General features: G+C 40.3%; 1 protein-coding gene across 3 annotated transcripts in view; it reads left to right on the top strand.

Moving 5' to 3' along the window:
• Positions 1–16,816, top strand: part of Tmtc2 (Transmembrane O-mannosyltransferase targeting cadherins 2) — a 201,239-nt gene that overhangs the window by 149,416 nt on the left and 35,007 nt on the right. For all 3 annotated transcript variants that reach the window (XR_011731088.1, XM_071772171.1, XM_071772184.1), the window contains exon 6: positions 15,371–15,456. Coding sequence is in view for 2 of the 3 variants with exons in the window: in XM_071772171.1 (XP_071628272.1) it covers positions 15,371–15,456 (86 nt within the window). In the remaining variant the exon portion in view is untranslated. The remainder of the gene's footprint in view (positions 1–15,370; positions 15,457–16,816) is intronic.

The following is a 16,816-nucleotide window of genomic DNA, read 5'->3' as shown; positions in this document are numbered from 1 at the left end:
CCCCCGTGTTTTCATTCTCGCGCCTCAGTCAGAACGACAGGTCGGCCACCGAGCCTGGAACGCGAGATAAAATACATCTCGACGTTTTCTGGGAAGGAGGGGGAGAGGCAATCGCCGTAGAGTGCCGGTACCGCCGTAAATATTGTACAAGCCGCACTTGTCCGCGCGATAGTGAAGTCAGAAGTCGCGATCTACGAGCCGTGGACCCGATGACGCTGAGAGTGCTTTCGCTGAGAAAAGCCGAGGCGATTTATTCAGTTTTGCTTTAAACTTTTAAAGAAATCAATAAAATATTTTCCATATTGTTTTCCGCTTTTCAGACCTATTAAAAACGTCTTCGAGAAAACATTGTAAAATATTAAAGGAATGCATCTTACATACTTAAATTTTAATTTGTCTTCCAAGAATTGCGCTTATAGAAGTTTACGCGCAACGATCAGAGATCTATAGTTAATAGTAAAAATAATAAAATATGAATAGATTTGGTTTTAATTGGAATTTATTAGGTCTGCATTAAATTTTACTGGAGGCTGCAAAAGTGAACCTGAGATCTATATCACTTCCACAACTTGAATTATTAAAGTGCGGTGACGTCAAGAGGCTGAAACTCACTCGGTCGAGGCTCCTTCGCCAAGACCATGTGGCCGGGAAAATTTAGCTTTATAACATTTGATGGAGGGAACAATTGCTAGAGTGGTCGCGCGATGGCGACGGTAAATATTGCGCAAGCAGATCTTGTCGGGCCGATGAAATTACCGCGCATGTTCGTACGTGGCGTGCGACGAGGATGTTTGCGGATCGTCCACTTCACTTCGTGAGATATTAAGCGCGCAAGTAGAATATGCAGAAAAAGGGAGAAAGGTACGGGAGGGAGAGAAATAAAGGCGAGAGGACAAAAAAAGGAACGAAGATGCGCGATTGCGAGTGCAGCGGTCGATGGCGCGGCTGCGTGAATAATATATGCGGCTCGCGTGACTCGGCTCTTTATGACGCAACCGAACTGAACGTATGCATTGCGTAGGCGAGCACCAGGTGACTGTAACTTTTCGCGCGCGCATGTATACATACATAACGCGATCGGGAAACCAAGCCGCGGAAACGCGTATAGCGTAGATGTACGCGAAAAACCCCCGCGATGTCTCTGAAAGGAGCACGGCCGTCCACTTGTTACGCAAAGGCGAGAACAATAGCGTCGGCGAAAATTAATTATTCTCGAGGTTCCGCGGCCTCTCGACGGCGGCGGAAAACGAGGGAAGGAGAAAGGGAGAACGAAAGTTCCTTCTGTAAAGGAACGCGGATGAGCGCGCTGGTGCCGGTGACGTCTCAGAAAATCAGGCCGCCGACGACACCGGGCGGGTTGTTGCTGGCGTCATGATTTCGCCGGGCGCAATTTCGCTCACGTACTACTGCGCGAACGGCTGAAACGCGACAAACCGTGACGTTGAAAATGCGTTTCGCGATATCTCGCGCGTTTTCGCTGTGCTCGCGATATTTAAAAATAAAATTAATGTTCGCGCGAAAGAATTTATTTTCAATGGCAAGGAACGCAAGAATATGTATCATGGATAATTATTATATTAACGCGATTCGATTCGATGATTGTTACGTGACTCTCCATTTTTGACGAATTATCGCGTATATTCGCATAAAGCGATTATTGAATTATACGGAGTCAGCGCGTTTAATTGTTCGATGGCGCAGTTAATATTTTAAATCATTTTCTTGGGATTAGTAATAATCGCGATTTTACGGGCACGAAGATTTATACGATTATTAATTATGCTTTAATTTTATAATGATGTATTTGAGTTTATGTATATTAAGCTTGATAAACAAACTTTTGCCGCGTTTTACAATTTATTCCCTGATATTTTTGTAGAATATATGCGGAGAAGAATATATATTTCGGATTAAAAGTTAAATTAAAACCTTAATATCTCTCGAGTGCTTAAAAATACGATAAAAACATATCGATTTTCAACATCGATCGATTTCCTTAACCGGAATGACAGGAAATAGTCGAAGGCGCATAGAAACACATTTGCTCGACTGCGTTTGAACGATATATAAATTTTTTTACGCAGTAGTATTGTATATATCGAAAAGTAGTGCAGATTCGTGTTAAGCCATACGCACAGGGTAAAAACGAGAACGAAAGAAATAACCAAAAAAGCCATCAGGAATACAGAAGAACGAGAGAATGTTTGCAAAACCGACGGTAAAAAAATAGTTTGGCAAAGAGACAAAGACGAGGGGAGAAAGAGACGAGTATGCGGGACGAGGGACAATTTCATTCCTGACTGTAATACTCAGAGAAAACCGAACGATTCGGATTCGTTCAAACCTGCCGATCGACAAAACCGTGCGGAAAAATGAATGTTCTACCGTGCTCCCCGATCGCGCGCGAGTCCTTCCACGATTTAACATGTATTCCATGAAATCACGAACGTGGCCTTGCCGCACGATTTCGTCGCATGATTTTTGATCGCGATGCGGAAAATATCCGAAATGTCCGATGAAATTGAGCCACAGCATTGACCTATAATGTCGAGATATTATAGAATCGAAGTCATTTCTATTTAATTTAGAGTTATTTTTAAAGATATTTTTTAATTTAGAATTATTTCTGAAGAAAGTATTGTTTAAATTTTACACAATTAGTACTGATTTTTTATTTAGTTCTAGAAATAAATTTTGAAATAAATAGAAATCTTGAAAATATTGGTACTTGAACAGAATATTAATTTAAGTCTTACTTTTACCAAGCTAATTAATAATAAAAATTCACGCGTTACAAAAACCGTTTAACCAAGATTTTGCTGATGAGAAAAGATCGACTTCAACTGTGTGTTAGACAATACGTTCTCGAAGTACTGGCTTTTCCACACCGGACGCTGTATTTTGCAAATATTTGGCTTTACGGATTGTAAAGGACAGAGCATGTAATGGGAAACAGAATGGATCGCAGGAAACAGAGCGAAACAGGTCGGGCTTTCATTGCTGCGAAACTACAAGCTTTGTCCTTTTCCCTTTCTCTCTCTTTCTCTCTCTCTCTCGCCACTATTCAGTTCGGGAATAAATAGATACTTGTTGGGATTTTCACGGGCTTCATTAGTGCGGAAGGATTATAAATCGAAATGCAATATGAAAAGCGAAATATCGAGCTCGGCGCATTTATATATTTTAACGTTAAAAGATCCATTAATATCCCATTCGGACTTTTAATCCCAGCTAAAAGCTTTAAATGGCTTAATTGGTACTATTTAAAAATTTTCGGTTATATCTATTGATAGATACAGAATGAATACATCATGACCATATATGCTATTTCTTGCAATATTATTGATGTACGTATGTACGTGTGCTTGGATACATGATACTATTCATATAACAATTTTTTAATGTAAAAACGTAACCTAAAAAAATAAAATGTCAAACAAGGATTAAATTAACGTAAGAAATATGACACTACCTATTGCTTTCAGTTAATATCACTATTTTAAGACATTACACTGATAAATCGCAAAAATGTCCATTTCAAAAATAACGTATTTTTATATTAGACAAAAAACAAGTGGAATAATTCAATATAAACCCGCGGGCAAACCGTGAGATAAATGTAAGTTACGATATCATAATGACATAGCATAACTTTGCACATATATGCGCAGTTGAGCAATTCAAACATCGAATCTTAAAATCGATGTTATTCATACCTAGCTATCGCACTATTTGCAAATGTATGGGGAGTTCTTAAGCATGTCTTTTAAATATATCTTTATTTATCGTAATGTAAATTTGCGTCTACTGCAATTCAACTGTTTTTTTTATTTATCCACGATATGTAAGAGCGCGTCGGCTATAACGTTTGCATCGATGCAAGGGTTGTCCCTTGGATGTAATCCAATCCTAATATCTTACGTAGTATTATCATCATCTTGCGGATCGCGTAATCGTCGCTAGGAGAGTAGGCTTACCGCGTGATTGCACCTGCACGCTCTTCATAAATTATATTATCATCCCTCGCGCGGATTTTCCTCGGCGCTGAATACAGCGTCCGGTGCATCCGAATAACATATCGCGATTGAAGTGACATATTATATTGTTAGGAACAATACGTGAGCTTTCTCGGTGTTGCCCGGGGCTTTATTGAACGTTACATGACAGCGCTCTTCTCCATGTGCGTGCACGATCGTGCACGCGCATATGTGTGCGTGTATGACGTAACTTGGGCACGCATTATCGAGTGAGCAAACACAACACACGCGCGCACGCATCGCATACACACATATACACAAAAAGCGAACAACGATGAATTAGGCGTCTGCCTATCGAATATTAGATTCGCTTCGCGTCCGGGCGAGTTAAATAATCGCGGAAATGTTTCAACGAACGCCACGCGAGCGCTCCGGTTTTACAAATCGAAAATATTTATCTTCGATTCTCCACCGTAAAACGTGGAGGGACCAGAAACGCGCGCTAGCCCGCTTTCTCCGCATCGCCGAGCTGCATAATTCAGCGGACACCACCGGTGGACGGGAGAAAAACAGTTTGAAACCGCAAATTACATACGAACGACTCATTAATGAACGGACCGCGTGAGCGTGACGAGCTCTCGTTAAAGTCGCGCTCGCCGATCCAGGTTGCCCAGCAAGGGTGTATCGGCAGCGTAGACCCCCGTTTAAACACACCGTGTACCTAACAAGTAGACCGCAAACCGCCGTGTTGCATTTATATGTGTGGAATTAAGTTTCTTGTTTGCCTGTTTATTACCGCATCACGCGATTACGGCCGGACAAATGCTCGCCTAAAGTGGAAGGGGTTTAGATCGATCTGATTTAAAATCGATTAAACTGCTTACAGCATAAGAATTTCAAAGCTCTTAAGCACGCATCTTGTTCCTTGCGCGAAGAATGGTATACGGCAAAATCGTTTTTCTCTTTTTTTTTTTCATGACTTTGAAGATGCATAAAATAATTTGTAGTGTGTATACTTTTTTATCAATTTATAAAATTGGATAAATTAGAACGTTTATTACCTGCTCTATAAGTAGATGATTCTAATCTGTCGGATTTTTCACGTTTATATAAGTGACAACGAAGGTGCGAAATGATTTTGCCGTACTTGATGGATGTAACGCTTTCGAGCTTGACCTCGCGAAAACGAGAGTGCCGATAGAAATCGCCACCGATGTATCACGGCGTCGAGAGATGCCGATTGAAACATCGACGTCGCGTGAAACATTTCGCGCTGGCTCGTCCCTTTGATGTTTGCGGATTTAACACTTTTTCAACTTCGACACAGTGCGGTGAATCCCCGAGTGGGGCCTCGAGTGTGCTTCGACTGGCCACGTTCGATGCGAGGCGTGCAAATGACAGGTATAACGCATGATACGATACTAATTCGTTCGGGAATGATGATCGATCCGACGGAACTTTATCGTTCAGTAGAACTTATCAACGCGGATAGAGACAGAGAGGGGGGGGCGTGGGAGTGAGAGAGAAAGAGAATATAACGCACGTACGTTAAATCGATACTTTCGAATCAGGACAAGCTGTGTTGTGCTGTGTGTTGTGCTGTGCTTTAGAAACGGAGGGAAGAATACATTACACATTCTCGAATATTTTTCATGTAGTTATGAATCCGCCGCATAATTGCAGTAGTTGTTCCGATTTCAAGGTATTGTAGCCCGAAAGAAACGCGAAAGAATTTTATTTTTATGTGAAATACATATTAATATTCACAAATAATATTAATACTATTTAATACTTCAGATATTTTCGATGAATTCCACGCAAAGAAATTTCAGCAATCTGTGAATTAGCGAGGAATTTTATAATTAATATTTTCTGTAGACTAAAACTATTGTGAAAGTTCTTCCATACGCGATTTTTATTTCTACGCATAATGCTTGTTAATTACATAGTTGAAAATATGTTCCCGGATGCTTAAATAGAATTCCAATACCAGAACGGGAGTTTTAGATTTACCGAGATTACATGTACGATATATTGCTACTACGAATCAAAACTTTGCTACCGTTACAGCTATAAACTCCATGTCGAACATGTTCAGGAAGATTGGAAGTATGAGGAAAAATGTCAATAATCGATACGTTCAATCGGTCTTTATCTTCCGCATCATCGCACGTCGACGTATACATCATACGTTTAATTTAAAAATAGTTGATACAATCTCATAACACGAATCAGCTATTTCTCCCCTTACGATCATTCAATTAATTACGGCGTCATTCTTCTTATCGAAAATCCATTTCTAAGGAATTTAATTCCTTCTGAGGGATACATTAACTATTTGTTATCGTTTCTATAACAAGATTAAATCGCTATTGCTTAAAATACATTTACCATTGCTTAAAGTATATTGTACTCTTCGAAAACCGAGAGGATAAAATTGTGTGCTATTTATATGTATATTTATACGATATTAACATTGTTCGACATGGAGTTTATTTTAAGCTTGCTAATTTGATCTATGGCACTAACATATCTGCTGTATACTTGTCTTATTAGTTAGCATATATTTTGTTTCAAACTTTTTTTAGACATGTGTTACCTAAATATGGCATATTGAATGTTGAAAAATTCTTTCAGTATTTTTGGATCAAAGCCCTGCCGCATATATGACCGATTTTTGTCGCGGTCTACGGTCTATTGAGAGTTGAAAGTTCGAGCGCCTTTTTTCATGGGAACGTTGCCAAATAGCGACAAGAAACAGCAGTCCCGACTTTACGAAAAACCTGCTGCTTTCTCGGCCATATTCGTCAAGGACTATCGTATCTTATTGACAGCGCTGCTTCTTTTACCACCGATTGTTGTCTACAGGAATAACTCAGTGATTTTTTCACTAGCCTAAGGCCGATCTTGTCGGACTGGACATTCAGCTATTTTTATGAAACTGAGGAGTATTATATCGATATTGGAATTTACTTTGCTCTGCGCAGGTACACGTTCTAAAAGAAATAAAATAGAAAACAGAAAATCGATTTAATACTTTTGTAGATAAATAAATTTTTATATCATTTAAAAGTGAAAAAATCGATTTTTAAAGAACATTAAATATGAATAAGATATATTTTAATAGACAAAAGTAACAGAAAAATGTTTATTAATTGAACAAAGGACCCCGCAACGGTCATGGGGAATTTTGGCTCCCAGTCAAATTTAACAATAATGTAGGATAATTTAATTCATAAAATGCTGATGAAAAGTGTCTATAGGCAAAAAGCCTAAAAATGGACAGTTTCCGAGATATAAGTCATTAAAGAGTGGAAAAATGAGAGTTTCAGGTTTCAGCTAATGGCAGTTTGCAACAGGCTGAATGCCATGCTTTCACTAAAACATTTACTTGATTGCTGAATGAATTATACTTATGCACAGTATGCGTGTTCACATAGTCAAGTCAATGATCAAACCATACATAATATAATGTCATTGCATCGAATGACATGTATGCAACATATACCGGGTGTCTGAGATCACCCGCCCACCCCTTTTCTTTCAAAAACTAAGCATTTTAGAGAAAAACGTACGTTTTGAACACGCATACTGTGCATAAGTATAATTCATTCAGCAATCAAGTAAATGTTTTAGTGAAAGCATGGCATTCAGCCTGTTGCAAACTGCCATTAGCTGAAACCTGAAACTCTCATTTTTCCACTCTTTAATGACTTATATCTCGGAAACTGTCCATTTTTGGGCTTTTTGCCTATAGACACTTTTCATCAGCATTTTATGAACTAAATTATCCTACATTATTGTTAAATTTGACTGGGAGCCAAAACCCCCATGACCGTTGCGGGGTCCTTTACAATCTTTTTTCGTAAAATAAAAGTAATAAAATTATTTTTTCAGGATGTAAAAATAATAGAAAAGTGATAAATTTATTCGCGCCTGATATCCTGTATAACGATTTTCCAATTATTGGGTTCTTTAAAAATACAGTTTACATTTTTACATATTATAGTAACATATAATAATAATACCTTATGGTATATATATTTATAGTACATTTATTGCAATTAATTACTTGTTTTTCTTGGTTATATTACTCATCGTTACACAGTGATAATTATTCTTTCAATGACGCAAAACAAAAAGTGCGACTTTACTTAGAACTTCTGCTGAAAATTTCCGATTGCTATCGGACAACTTATTCGTAACTCGCATAAGGAGCACGGAGAAGCGTTCGATACGGAACTTCCATTCGACCGTATTCCTGCGCAAAGACTATAACAAACGCGTCGTGCTATCGGCAAGTTATTCCTGGCTTTCGGAAACTCCTCAAGTAATACTTGCCTGAAGACGCCGGTCATAAAAAATTAACTTAACGTCTTACCACGTTCGGACATTATATATATAGTGTACGGCAGAAAAAATTATAAATGGATGTAATAAATGTCGATATTAAATTTAATATAAAGTGTGTCAAGGAAAGTCTCTGCCTCCTGATATTTCAGTTAGCAAATAATGAACAGTTGACTTTATACATATATAATCAGTTAGCAACTTTATATAACCAGCTAGCAGATAATGAACAGTTGACTTTATATAACCATTACTCATCGCGCTAAATACATTTAAATCATATTAAGACTCTCGCTCTTCGAGCAAATTGTAACATAAATCACCCTGTTATAACGGCAATATTGGCACTGGGCGACGTAACCGTATTTTCCCCCGTGACATTCTGTACATAGAAGCCGAGCCGTTTTCTCGGCCTCGCGATCCGATAAACAATTAATAAACATAAATTCTCTCGAAATCGCCGATAGGACAGCACCGGCGCATGCTCGCTCGCCCGCTCGCGCCGCATAAAATCGTTATAAATTCTTTTTTACGAGGCAGAGTACATAAAATTGCGCCGAGTCCCTTGCGATTTATATCCCGACGCCCGGCGTCGTTCTCTGTTTGCGCGACGCCTTGCTCGAAAGGGCTCGGCCGAGTACGGTCTCCCTTTCTTTCTCTATTTCCAGCCCTTAAAAGGCGATCGTTAAAATACGGCGTGAGAGTGTCGTAAATCGCCGATCGTTACGGAATCGTGTGCGGTGCTTCGACGAGAAGGGATGGAAGGCTTCAATTACCGTCGATGCGGTCGCAACAGGCCGTCCTCTCGCGTTCACGCTACGGCCAATCTTCCAGAGTAATAAGAGTAAATGCGTCCGAGACATAAAGGTTGGAGGAACAGAGAAGCAGGCCGATCTCTAAGCATCGGTGATCACATCAATGATCGCTTACGGCGTTTTATAAAGACATAAATATCCTTTAAGGGGTATGTAGATATATGTGAAATTGCAAAGATAAAGTTTCGTCGAAGAGAATTGCAAACGCTTCGCTAAAATATAGTTTCTTTTTTTATTTATATATTATATTATATATTATATTTATATATTATATTTATATTTTATTTATAAAATATAGTTCGCTAAACTATAGTTCCTTTTTTAATTTAACAAAATATTTATTTCATATTTAGCATCAGAGAAGTATTCTATGGATTTCAGAACCTTTTTTTACGATCGTACCCTCTTCTTCTCGACATACAAAATACATATATTTACACTTTCCGTGTTCATTTTTTTCCCGTTAGGATTCTCTACGGAAAGCGGGGGATAAAGCGCACGTTCGGTCGCTATCGATGCCTCGCAATGTTTGTTTTACGGCGATTTCTCTCGTATTTGCACTTGCGGATTTTAGGGTCAGCCGTGTACGGCTGAAAATTCGTGGCTCTGATTTCAACTTGGAAAAGTCCGGCGCGTATGACCACCAGAGATAACCACCGGCGACCATCGGACAGACACGAATATGCCGCACACACGGCTCTTCGCCGTGACAATGGCGGCAGTCGATCGAGCAATTCGGTACGGGCAACGTCGATGATGACAGTGACGACGGTGACAATGGCAGTGACGGTCGTCGTCGTCGTCGTCCGTCGTCGTCGTCGTCGTTGCGGCACCATTCGCGATAAATGCATTCTGACGAACGTGGCGGGCGGCGGAATTGATGCCAGCCGGGGAAATATGGCTGACGAAAGGCGGCAATTGCAAATAAGCAGCCGCGATTTGTTGGTTTTTTGGGCCCATCGTTTCGCAGCGAAATCGACCCGACTGATATATCGGTGAAATCAAGAGTCCCTGTTATCACCGGAATTCCGAAGGGAACGATGTAAATTCTGCGATGTAATTCGCCGGCGCGTACCTCCGGCAGGTGTATGTCCGACCATATCTGCGTGTGTATCCCGCAATAATTTGATACGCGAAATTTGCGCGGAACGGGAAATTCCAACGGGCGGCAAAGACGGCCGTTCTCCTCAATGTATACATGTACAATATATGCGTACGCGTGCGTGTGATAAACGGGACGACCAATGAATATACCATCGGCAATGAAATCCGCCGCACTGACGCGACGACGATGCAACGAACGGCACATCCGTTGTACGTCCGATAGCGTGCGGGAATTACGGCTAAATTTAATAAACGTAAGGATAATGCGGTGTAACACGATAACGCGCGCGATCGATATCAGCTGCTTCGCAGGCTCGTATAAGAGATCGCGGAGATCGTCGTCATCGTGACCGTCGCCGTCGTACCGTCGCGTTCGTGCCTTTATTGCAGTTTTTATTCCGACTGCAATTCAGGCACTATCGATCGTCGCCATTGCGAAATCCATAAGCCGACCGCGCGGTTTATCGCACCACCTCTCCTCTTTCCCCCCTTGCTCGGCCAGCCCCTTCTCGCGACTGGCGTTTTGCGATCGGCGATTAACACCCCGGCGCTATCGACGCCGCGACGACATCCGCCCTCGTTCCGGCATCGCGCCCGATAAGTCGCAGAGATGTTTTGTCTTTCTTTTTCCTCCCTTTTCTTTCGTCCGCCGCTTTTGCCAGATGACCGTTTCGTCACGAAACTTTTTACGCGGAAATTGAAGTCGAGTGACGGGCGAAAGTGCGGTACGCGACACTGATGATATTTTAAAGGGGACTTTCAGATTAGATTGACAATCACGAGATGGTATATGACTTATGACCGATTTCCGCAATCTGCCGTGAAACGGGTGACTTTACAACTCCGATGATGTTTTAAGTGAAATTTTCGTAGATTTAAATAACATGGCGCAATCTGAAAAAACATTGCGAGCGCTGAATTTAGAAACGCACGATTCTCTAACAGGAAAAATGTTGAACTCTAAAAATGGTGATGAACAATTATAACTGTGGCATAGCTGTTAATATGACGCTTTGAAGTATAAATCATCATTGTGCATAAAAATGACACGGACAATTTGTTTACGAGATTATTAAGTTTTTGTATGTTAAGCGACGTTTTTCATGCGCTTACGCCTGCAATCAACTTTTTAGGCGTATGCATCGCACGCATTATCACATTGCAACGAGATGCATAATTAAACGCGGAAACGCGCGAGGCGAAGCGCGTGATTTATGTTACCGCACAGTTTTGCACAGCCGCGAAACGCACGCAAGAAATCAGCGGGACATTAAAGCGCGTAACTGCTATACGCGCAAATATCAACGATTTTTTAAATATCGGCCAGCGGTCGACGAGACTCTCCGTTGAAAATTTAATATCGGGCATTTTTCGAATGCGCGTGTACATGTCGAAATATAGAAACTAGAAGCGATATATTTTTTATAAAGCATTTTTTTTCGTCCGCCACGATATTTGCATTATTCCCGAGAAAGATCATGGTTCTGTTTTTTCTAGCGACGCCAAATTATAATAATGCGCGCTGTATACATATGTATAGTCATCGTAACGCATTCCTCGTTATTATGATTAAAAGCTTTTGCATCTCTATCGATTTTTACTTCCAATTATCCGTTTAATTACGCGGAAGCAATTTGAAATACAATTTAATACTAATGAGAATTTTCTTTCTTTTTCTTTCTCTCTAGTTAATCCACATTCACGCGTAATTAAGTATTTATTTTATATATTTTTTTGCCGGACTTAAATCGCTAGGTTTTGCGAATTTTTCGCATGCAATTATTAAGCGGTCTACGGGGAACAAACGCGATCGCTATCATTGAGGTAAAGTTGTATGAGTTAAGTTTGGTTAAATTTAGTTAGCTGGGACATAGTCCGATCGATGAAACGTCCGGTAGGATATAAACAACCAAATACTTTAATGAAATTACAAACTTGTTCACTCATCTATTTGCTTATTTGATTTATTCCGCATCACTCAGCCCGCATTTTAATAACGACGTGTATTTCTGTATTAAAAGGTCATTCTTCGATATAACTTGCTGGAGACATTACGAATTCACACACATGCACAGGTTTCTAATAATAAAACAGAGAATAACGTTCAGAGACTATACAAGAATATATAGATTTTATAAAACGAGTTCTTAATATAAACAAGATGCTCAATTTGGATTACATCTAGACAATTTTCACATAAACGATAATAAATTAATGAATATAAAATCTCTGAAAATTAATTGTTTTACCTTTACATTTTATGCAGATTATGGCGAACCGTTAATGTGAAGCGATAATCGACCATCTTGCTCAACTATTTCTGTGTTCGATTTGAAATAACGTCTCGCGAAATCTTGTCGTACATTCTCACGACGCATTTGCATTTTTAGTCCCGTGAATGTGAGATACGCGCTTCGTGAATTGCGGTAACTGAAGCAACTTTTCGACGTTCCTTGCCGAGCTTTTATTGGCATATTCGCGTTATGCCAAACGTTTTACGAATGTTTCTATTATATCGGACCGCCGCCGCCGCCGCGCCGCATAAACGTTCAGATATTCGGCGGCTGTTCCTGCATATTTGGCATTACCCGTATCGTTTTCCTCTCTTCCTTTCTTCTCCGCGTCTCATTGCGACGGGGAAAATGTAAATGAAATTTTCCAACGAGGAAGTTTTCCTCGCTTCGCTATCGAAATTGGCCAATACAAGATATAACCGTCTCATATTAAGTATATACTCTCGTAAAACCGATTGCTCGTTAGAATTACAAATAATTCATATAATTATATCCGTGTGATTCCAACGAACGACTGCGGTTTATTTTGTCGATGAACCACGCGTGTTCCCATTTGAACTGCCACAAAGCTGCCGTGCGCGCGGATTTGACAGTAACAGCATTTGACACGCCACGTCGCTTTATTAAGTTTCGCGTTTTAAACGAACGACAGCGGGGAATTACGCGCGCGATTTGTCTTTTCGTTCCCTGGCACGACCGTCTGTGTAAATTGGCCCGTGCTTCAACTCCATATCCAGCTAGTAACTCTCGATCGAACAATAGTGGCGCAGGAATTAGACAGAAAATTTTATACCTTGCCGGCCAGTGAAATATTTTCACTGGTTTGGTGCAAAAGCGAAATTTAATTATTACTTAAGAGACGTTAAAGGATTAAAAACAAGAGCTTCGTTATTTTTTGTACATTGCAGTCTGAACACAATCTTAAAATTTTTCAGGAATTATTTTTCAATGTAATCCGTTCTATCGAGAAACGATCCTTTTCATGATTACCCAAAACGTTAGTTTTATTGATAGTCTCTTGCGATTTCCTGTTACACGTTTGCGATGTGATTTACAAATTCGTGTCACTTGGGAAAGATTTACTAAATCGCCGCAGTACACGGTCAGTAAACGGACCGAGAGTTGAATAACAAATTAAGCAGAATACAGTATAATTGCAAATTGGCGCAAACTGGAGATTGTTACAAGAGAAGGAGCTGGCAAAGTGACGGATGTATATGTATACGCGAGAGTCTTCGTCTTGTTGAAAGTTAACGAACGCAGAGTAGCGGCTCGTTAACGAACAAGGATTCTCTTCATCCCTGCCGGTTCGCGCGCCAGGAAAGGAAATATCCCGTTCCATCCCGTCCCCGGCTCCTCTTCCTCCGTCATTTTCAGTTTTTTTTTTTTTTCCAAGCGCTCGTCGCTCGTCGCAGGCTCACAAAGCGCCTCATTAGTATAATTTTTTCAACGCTACGTCGACGCGCGAAGATTCGGTTTGCGCGCTAAATGCATCCGTAATTTTGATAATAAATTAGTCGTTTCTGAGAAAAGAGGAAGGAGTCTCACAAATGCCAGGAGAGATAGACGAAGATTTCCTTGTAATTATTAACCCGTAAAGATTCGGAGACTGTCGGAGAATTTGCTGACGTTAATTTATATCTCGACATTAACGAGGCTGGTTGAAAAAGGCAGCATATAGTCTCTCGCGTGAGGTGCAGAAATGCATCGGAGCGGAATGCACAGCAAACTTTGTTCACTCAGTAATTTACGAGCCAATTCAAATTGTAAACGCAACGCGCTTCGTTAGAAAAGTTCGCGTGGTCGAGATTTTGAAGCGCGAATCTTTATGAACAATCTCCATAATAAATCATCATAGACGCGTGTACACGGGCACGTTTATTTTCTCTTTTCCTTTATATCTGAAAATAAACATCGTCCGAATAACAAATGCAGATTGTAATCCCATTTTGGAGTAGCAATTTGAAAAATATGAGGCGATACGGTATATGCGTAAATATTTTCCAAAACCCGATATGGACTATCGTGCAAAATTTCGCTCGACTCTGATCTCCCAGTCGGAAAGTAAGAAAAATAACGCAACACACGCGAGGTAAGAAAAATAACTGCGCGCCATATCGTCCGGTCCGATTTCGATAACGCGCGACGAGAAAAATGTATCAGCGACAGTGCGCGAGTCGTCTACCAGCCGGTCGACTATACTTCACCTGTCGACAAGTGATATTTTCATCGTTTTTCGAGTGACAACTTACGCCGGAAGATTAATCACCGCGACGCCGAAGCGGTGGGTCCTTTCTAAAATATGTAGCTTCGCGAAAGAGTCCCCCTCCCCCCACACCCCCGAGTATATGGGTATTACGAATCGCGCTTATTGCGCTCGCAATTTAATCCCACCGCGTAGAACGGGGCGACCACACGTGCGATAAGTCATCGCCCTGACAAGTAATATTTTTATATCGTTTCTGAAAGTGACGTCCTTCGAGAGAAGATTAATCGCTCACTGTCTAAGAGACGGAAAACTTTTCCTTTCTTCTCATGACGTTTGACATTTTGATATTATATCGGGGGGATATACCTTTCCCCTCTCCCCTCTCAAAACTTGAAATGTAAATGTAATAAAAGCAAACTAGATATACTGTATAATTAATTTGCTTTGTTACTAGATGTTTTTCTTAACGTCGAGAATTAAATTATTTCGATATATTTATCGATCCTTCGACTAACTTTTCTTCTCCTTATGAAAATGAAAATTACAATAATGTAAAATATTATGGTTTATATTAAAATGTTGAAAGTGATATTAACAAGGGACTTCGTTTCTCTGTTACAGGGGCATCTTACAGCAGGGCAGAAAGAATTACGACGAGGCGATTTTGAGTTATCAACGAGCCATTCATTTCCGACCTTCGTTAGCTCGTAAGTCCTTTAATTACATCTCTTTTCTGACTTTAGAGACCGCGCAACGTCGTTGGCTTCATTAGCCAAACTCTCAACTCTGTCGTCATTCGAATAATTTAATATATTTGAGCGTCATTAACATTTATTTGATGGATTGTTACCATTGATCAATCGTTGAAGGATCTTTAACGTCATGAAAAAAAATACACAATGTACTGTTCCTTCATACGCATCAATATCTTTACGGGAAATGAAGACAAACCGCCGTGATAGTCATCCATTTTATCCGATACATATTTATCGATTTCGCAACGTTTTATTTTTAGCTGATGGGATGCTTATCCTCGAACTTTCCTCGTACTTCAGTGCCATCTCTTTGATCAATATAATAATCCTTAGACGTACCATAGACACACGTATTATCACACCACTATTTCTCCGGCTTACATTACTTCTTGAGCAGCCCCCTCGGGTCTACGTATACATCCACGTGCTTACTACTAGAAGCCGAGAGATCGGTTTGCGTCCTTAACGAGCCGCCTTTTGCCCGAGAGACTCGCAGTCTTTATGGCTAGACCTGAGGGCGCGGCGCACATCGAAGAGGACCCATAGGAGGAAAAAAAAAGGAAAAAGCAAGGAGGGAGAAAGATGAGCGGCTCGTTTGTTACACGTATATCCTCGATACGGTATGTAGGATCCGCGATTTACTTCGGCCGACGTGGGAGCGGTTCGTTACCATGCGAGATAGTTCGTCGCGTTACAATATCGATTTTATGGCTCCTTCACGTGCCATTCCGAGGTTTCCAGTCCCCAGATGTTTTTCCTCCGTAAAGGGCGATATCGGTACTAACCCGAAAGCGCAATTGGTACTGCGGGCGCATCTGCAGCGTGCAGCGGAACACAGAATGCAGATTAGATTTCGACGCCTTGCGTACACGAGGTGTGTCTCGTAGACATTAATTTTAATGGCAGAACCTCGAATTTAGAGTCGATATCTTTTTGTGAGGAAAATTTCGGACGCAATGTTTCAAATTTCAATATTAAATACGCTAAATATTTTTTGGCATATTTTAATAATTAAAAAGATCTATATTAATATCCATTGGAATCTGGAGCGAATAATAAAACTTTATTTAATTGCATTCCAGACGCTTACTAATAATGCAAAACATTGGCACCTGGATGTTTTTAATAAAAAAAAGTCAGTTTTAAATTTATAAAAATATCTAAAAAATCTTGCCCGGTAAAATTTTAACATCCAGCATACGTACCGTACGACAGATTAATGTCACGTCGGATTTATCAGATGCACATCGAGAAAAGTATTGGCGTTGCAAACAAAGAATAACGCGCAAATACACACACACACACACACACG

The sequence above is a fragment of the Temnothorax longispinosus genome, chromosome 1, assembly GCF_030848805.1.
Source record: "Temnothorax longispinosus isolate EJ_2023e chromosome 1, Tlon_JGU_v1, whole genome shotgun sequence".
Classification (NCBI taxonomy): Eukaryota; Metazoa; Arthropoda; class Insecta; order Hymenoptera; family Formicidae; genus Temnothorax; species Temnothorax longispinosus.
The sequence above is the reverse complement of the archived record's forward strand: the minus strand, read 5'-3'. Positions and strand labels throughout refer to the sequence as shown.